At 44.1% G+C, this 7,302-nt stretch overlaps 1 protein-coding gene across 1 annotated transcript in view; it reads left to right on the top strand.

Annotated features, from left to right (window-relative positions):
- T265_06664 (hypothetical protein) overlaps positions 1–7,302 on the top strand; it is a gene marked incomplete at both ends in the record, with an annotated part of 18,483 nt that overhangs the window by 8,958 nt on the left and 2,223 nt on the right. The window contains one exon of the mRNA XM_009171989.1: positions 7,153–7,218. Coding sequence (XP_009170253.1) covers positions 7,153–7,218 — 66 coding nt within the window. The remainder of the gene's footprint in view (positions 1–7,152; positions 7,219–7,302) is intronic.

Below are 7,302 nucleotides of genomic sequence, written 5' to 3'. Positions count from 1 at the left end.
TCCTCACTGTGGCTGGTTGGAGACACTACAAGATATGGCTGCCAACCGATGCCAGTAGCGTTCTTGTTGTCAGTTTCTATCCAGCTCGCCTGAGTGAGTGTCTGGAGGTGTGGGCACCTTGGAATAGTTGTGGTAAGCTAGTACTTCCCCTTCCCTTCCACCTTTATTCTTTTCTTCACAATAAGGCTTTCAAATAAATCATGGTTGTACGGCAGTGAAGGATCAGTGTTGAATACTGATGTCATGCTGTCGATGACGATGAAGACGATGAGGTAGGCTTTCAGAAGGCTTCTCGGTCGTGGAGTTTTGAATATACGAAAAATACCTTGAGAAGGATGCTAAACACCTAAACAGAAAAACGTACCGAACTGTTTTTGAAACTGTAACAAAGTGCGGCGTGATGCAGCTTGTGGGATGGCAACTAAGGCGAGAAGAAGAAAACTGACGGCTTACAAATGACAGAAAGTCCATGTGTTCGAGTCGGTCACTGATACCAGCGGAGATTTGCATGCATTTCAACGTCGCTTTAGTTCGTGAATAAGTCTCTTCATTAAACAAGTATGAATGTTTGTGGAAATTTCGCCTGCAAGTGAAGCGAATCTGTGCTGAAAAGCCGAAAAGCACTGTACAGCTGTTTCATCCTTATTGGGAATCATCTGCAGTGTGCATCTCACGAAACTCCTCTGAGAAGTGGTTGCTCGACGAGCCAGTCAACACGTGTGACCGCGTGATGTGGATCCGTTGATTGAACGATGAACGGCGCTGTATGCTGTCTAAGTGCGAGTCAATCAGACTGCGGATCAGGCACTGGTGGCCGAACGGTTTAGTGTTCAAACTACTAGCCGGGAGGTCGCGGGTTCGAGACTCTTCGGAGTTTGGTGAGATGCGCACTGGTCATGATTCCCAATAAGGATGAAACAGCTGCACAGTGCTTCTCGGCTTTTCAGCATAGATTGGCTTCACTTGCAGGACGAAATCTGCACAAAAATCCCCAAACTCCTCACACTACCAACAAGTATGAATGTGTAATTCATGAAGTGCCAGTTTCTTTGTCCTCACAAGAAGGCGTGATGTCGGTCGACATTCCGTCTTGGATGAGCCATCAGCATGAAGTTCTTAGATGTTCGCTCACGGTACCTCACGTACCATCCACATATTTTGAGCTCTGCGGAACACAGCGATTGCCATCTCGGAAAGACCTATTCATTGCGGCCATTATACTAGAAAAGAACTTTCGTTACTCAAGTCCAGAATTGAAAGTCAGACTGCATAGGGAATAAAGTAGATGGAATTGCTGATGATGAAATTTCTCCTAAAGCACCAGCTTTGATTGCTATCCGGCAAGATTTGTAATTCTTTCAAGTTTGACTGAGAGTTCGCCATGTCATTTTGCGCGCCCAAAATGGTTGATTTGACTAAATAAATATTTGTCATGACTATGCACACAAAGGTTGCCATTTTTCCCGCCATCATGGATGTTTCTTACGGACAAAACCCTCAAAACGTGGGGTAAACGTACATGTTAAAACTGTTGACCTTTGCCGATGCCGAAAAGGAATGTGACTTCCCGCCGAATAATCGTAACAGGCCACAGTCTCCCATAGACTAGGACGGTGCAACCAACAATACTTGGACGTTATTGCATTTTTGACCATTTTTTTTACCGAATTACAGGAATGGCGTAAAAATCGATCGTACTGATCGTACAGGACAGACAAAAGGGGAGCGTTTAAAGAATCCCACCAACTATTTGAAACTGTTGAGTAGCGTGTATACAAAGTAGAATAAACATAAAATTGCTGAGGACATCATGAGAGTAACCACTTGGATGACAAGCACTCAGGCAAAGTGATCAAAATTCACTGTCCACATGGGAGAGATTCATTAATCTATCTTTTAAGAGAGCCTTCACCTAGAGCTATAAAATGCACCGTATTCGTTTGGCGACTCACCGGATTATGACTTGAATGTTGCATTGCAATTTGTTGGTCTCTTGAAAGAAAAAAAGCGTACGGTAACCTTGGCTGGAGGCATAAGATCTCGAATTCAACGGTGATATTTATTGATAACAATCAATCAACAGTCAATCGATCGTCACAGACGGGACAGCTACTGGGTCGTTGTTCGATGAGTCGGGCACACCAATCACATCGCTCAAATGTGAACACGTTCGCCTTTTCAGATGTGATAATTCAGATGCGTTCAACGTGCGTTGGTGGAATAGTGGTTACAAGCTCGCCTCGCATGTCAGAAGTCCGGGGTTTGAATCCCAGCACGGCCATCGGATATGCACTGCTGATGAGCTCTAATAAGAGCGCAACTCGAGTCCAGTGCTTCCCTTTGATGTGGACTGATCGGAATAATTACGCCAGAACAGAAACACGACTGTTCAAACAAGAGTAGTGTGACTATGAAGAAAATACCTATCCCGCAAAACCCCAAAATCGTAACAGATAGTATTTGAAGCTGGTTTAATTTCCCATTGGATTGTGATATAGCATCCTGAGTTAACCAGTGGACAGTGGGAACATGTACTTTTCTCTCGAAGACACTCATGGAAATGTACAAGTGCTTCATCTGTGTTCTGGATCGAACTTTCAGTATCAAAGACTCGTCCTTTTCGCCGTTGAAGGTTGTGTGTTTACAAAGTGTACAAGAGCATAGTTTGATCCTGATCAATTAATCGTGGCGTCAAATTTACGTCCGAACAAGCGGATGTAGAACCGAAACAAATCTTTCTAAAGACGTCTTACACTGCGCATCACTCGCCAGATTTTAGGTATACTTGGACTTTCAACGAACAGAAGCCTAACGTTCTAATTCTCCTCAAATCTTGCGTGAAAATCTAAAGTCTAACAGTCGATACTGTAAATTCACACCATCACCAGCGTGATCTGGACGTGTTATTTAGGTTGGCGAGAAATGAACGTTTTTGTGCTAATTAACTCAGAATGACACGTCCCAAATGCTTTGACTGACTGGCTGTGATGATTTAATTTTTCGGAGTTTCTAGGTTCGACTGTTGTTTTCGACGGTCTTGTGATCGATTTCCTATCATCGATGCCCGGAACTTAGCTGTCTCGGTTCCTTTGTAATGTACTACTCATAAGGTTGCTGATAATCCATCGACAGCCCATGACCGGTTTCGCTCTTCTTGAGGCACATCAGGTAGGCACATTCCCCGGATTTCCGTCAACCTTATGGTCTACTTGAAACCAAATCGCACGAAATTAGCGAATATACACCCATTTGCGAGCTAATTTGGTTTTTCGAAAGGCTCACCTGGAACCCAGCTGAATCTCTCGTTTATGATGTTCTCAGGCAACTGAGTGTGCTGCACCAAGCCGCCTCATGTTTCAGTCGCTACGATATTTGAAATATCGCGATACATGTATCTTTGTAATGTACTATTCATAAGGTTGCTGGAACCCACCTGAATCTCTCGTTTATGATGTTCAACTGGGTTCCAGGTGAGTCTCTCGTAAGAACCAAATTAGTTTGCAAAAGAGTGTATATTCGCCAATGTCTCGGTTTCATTCAATCCAGGAGCACATCGACAGGGGTGAGGGAGTCTTGCCTTACTGGAACTTATGGGGGGGGACTGCTCAGGTATCTAATGGTGTCGCGTGCTATTTATACACGTATTATGCATTCATACCGCGCATGACCGAAACGTTGTCTGCTGTGCACTGATCGTGGGTTCGAATATCTGAATTTCATGAGATGCAGATGACTCCCGTTAAGGATGAAACACCTGTACAAACAAGGCATAGATTGGATCAAGACGAAGTTTTAATTGGAAAACTTACTTGTGTACGCAGATTTTTTCTAAAGATCTTTTAGCTATAACTATGAGCTTGCCATTGCACGTATTTAATTCAGCCATCACACGTTTGGCCGTGCGAATTGGTAGTGTTCAGCGGATCTGCGATCAGCCACAGCAGCAAAACTTCAGAGGGACTTTTGAAGCAGCCCTAATAACGTCATACATGGTCATGTTTGAGATCGTCTCAAAGAATCATCCGAGTCTTGCATATACCCTCTCAGGTATACCAACCCTCGCAGTGACCAACTATCTTGTGCATCTCTAGTTACTTAAGACGCCTTCAGGAATTCCACCTTAAGGTAGTTAGCTACAAGAGACCAAATAGACCAGGTTAGTAATTGAACACCATGTTTAATTATCATCCTGTGACGGGAAGTCTTTGAGCGGAACATTAACTGAACACGTTAGTGACAAATGAGAATCGAGACTCATTGGAATAAAAGAGAAGTTAACTAGAGACAGGAATAGCCATGCAACATGATTCGCAGGTTTTCAACGTCCTGAAACCAAACAAGGTTGAATTAACTGATAAAAAGTGCATCACATAGTACAACACAGTTTGAATAAAGCCAAGTGTGATCACCTATTTACCTTTTAAGTTACAGTTCTTATGTAAGTTTGCTTGGGGGTCAGAGAGCACCCGAAACCGTGGAACATTTTGATCAAACATACGAATGAAGCGATTGCGGCGATTTGCTGAAGTACAATTCGTCTGACAATGAGTGGCTGCTAAACTGTGTGGTAAATCTACACTTAACACGCACTGGCCACTCATGCTTCAATCACGGGAACCACATCGAGGGGTCACGAACTTTCAGGATGACAAACTCTCATCAGGGAGGTCAGATTCCTGCAAGTGACTTCAGAACGCCCGCTCCACCAAAATCTCAAGAGGAAAGCTGGCAAGCATACAGGCCAGTCAATCATTCAATCAATTCAGCAAAAGCGGATGAGTGTTCATGTATGCCAGTGAAGCACGACCGAATGTGATCAGCGTTCAGGCATTTCGTAGAAGCACGATCGATGTTGATGGGTGCTCACCAAGCACCTATCAGACAGCCTGGAGCAATGTAAGAAAGTCCCCTTTAAATAGCGTGGGGCCGTTGTAACTTTTGCACTCGCACTCGGGCGCACTCACGCGCTTGTTTGGAATGTATCTGTTATGTTCCCTTCGAAGAGTCTTTTTTCCGGCAAGTAGGCACTGGAGCGGGTCAGCAGCAGACGCCACAGATTGGCGAATTGGCAGATATAACAGTTTTCAAACAAAATGTCCACTCCATGAATAAATCACCCTTCCTTCTGAGCTCCTTATAGCTTACGAATACTCTGCGGAGTTTGAGGGGGCTTTTAAGTCGATCTTTAAACAGTTAGTCTCTGCCGATGTGCTGTTTGTTGCCGAACGGTGTGGTGTTCATCGACTAGCCTGAAGATCTCAGATTCGAATCATTCTCGTCATTGGTGTAACATGATTCACAGGAAAGCCAGCGCTGAACAGTGTTTCTCGACTCTTGAAACATAGCTTGTTCGTACAGACTGCTCTCATTTACAGGGATAAATCTCGGCTGACAGAGGATAATTCTCGAAACGATGGTAATTTTTTCTGACCGTTCCGTATTCTGAGTTTACTCACACATTTTTGAAGACAGTCTGCTTTATATCGTTGAAAACGGAAGGTCCTCAGGTCCCCTTAACCATGGCCTTGACGTCCGATGTCACGGGCATCTTGGTTATACCCGGTACGTCTTTTTCATCCGGAATTCGTTGCAAAACTCACCGAAGCCACGATTAGCCCACGAATTTCAACGGCAACTCAATGCATAACCCCGTGGGGAAGTTTTCTTTGTGCCATAGTATCCTTTGTAAAAATCAAGTAAATGCATTCTTTTATAGCAGTTGGACGTCGTAATGGGTAAGTCTAGCTTAGTTGATGGCACACAGATCAATTCAACCAAACTTGACAACTTCCCCACCCCATGCGAAACATAGTCCGAGGTCGTGTGCAATCCCCTTATGAAGTCATGGTGCTAAAATAATCATCTCGGCGACCTCTCCACAGGCTCGACCGATTTGTGTGAAGGAGCTATTCTGACACCCCACAGCCTAGTTTGAGCAGTACACTATACAGTGTTCTCAAAAAGACTCATTCAGCAAGACCTTAGGACATTCCAAGGGCTCTATGTGATATCGAGAAGACTTTGGTGCCTTGCGAATGCAACATCACTCTGTCATCAGCAGTTTCAGGTATCAGTGGTTAAACTTTCTACGTCTTCGCGACCAATGTGCTACGACATTCACTTACTGGAATGTTTGGCAATCGCTTTACAATTGTTAGAGCCATCGGTGGCTCTCAAAAAGTTAGTTTTGTGCCATCATTTGAGCCTCATATGGTGAGAAAATATAGTCTGAGGACTGTCTGGGGAATCCGTGGGTCTCCTCCACCGACAGAGTATACCAGTAATCTCCTTGGTCTTGAATAATCACGTTTCACTGAGCTCGTCGACTGTACGGACTGAAGAGAGCGGTGTGGTGACGTACAAACCAGTTGATGATATGAATACCCCAGAAGAAGCTTCGGGCTTATAAATGTGATCACAAATGGGGAAGTCTTCAACAGCTCGTAGATGCATATCTTGTCTTGGCTTTAGCAACCTGGCAGTATCCCAGCCCCACGAGCTCCCTTAGGATTGCATTGAACGTAGGCACAGAAAGGGCGCTACAAATGAACGATTTTTAACACTGATCTACTACGCATTCGCATGTGGGGAGAGGGTGCATGTACGCACCAGTATCTCATTAAATTCTTCCGGGAAAGACTCAAGTTAGCATTCCTGATCCGGTATTTGGACACCCACAGAAACCTTTTCCATGCATTTAGTCGAGGTGGAAGGATTTTCAAACGAGACTATGTGGACTTTAAAAAAAAAACGTAAACCAACTTCCGAGTATTTTTCTTAACCGTTCACTCAAATATTGGTGAAAGGAAAACGGCCTTGGCTGCGGAGTTAGTTATTGGAAAATGCCAACTGACCAGTTAGAGACTATTGGACAGGAAAGCAAAACTCTCATTTGCATCTTATTTACAAAAACTATACATCCCTCTTCTGCTGAACGCGTTCTGTTGAATTTTCCTGGACATCCATTGACTCAAATCCAAGCAAATGTTACAAAGCGCCTCCATCAATTCCGCAATAGATTTCCTTTTTTCAAGAAACGGAAAACGAAATTCCAAGAACAACACATACTACTTGCATTCCCCTCCATCAATAGCATCGCCGTTATACTGATATCCGGCATGTGCACAGTGTCTATATTCGATATTCTTGCAGTAAAGTGAAACCTGCATGGCGCCTCTCCAACGTTATGGAGGATTCGATTGTTCCGACCTCAGTCAGGTATGTGCTAGAGAAGCACAGGCCAAATTTGTCCGACCTAAACGTCCCTGACTGCGATAACAAAGAGATAACGACTAATCAGAA

This window comes from Opisthorchis viverrini (assembly GCF_000715545.1).
Source record: "Opisthorchis viverrini unplaced genomic scaffold opera_v5_141, whole genome shotgun sequence".
Taxonomy (NCBI): domain Eukaryota; kingdom Metazoa; phylum Platyhelminthes; class Trematoda; order Opisthorchiida; family Opisthorchiidae; genus Opisthorchis; species Opisthorchis viverrini.
The sequence above is the reverse complement of the archived record's forward strand: the minus strand, read 5'-3'. Positions and strand labels throughout refer to the sequence as shown.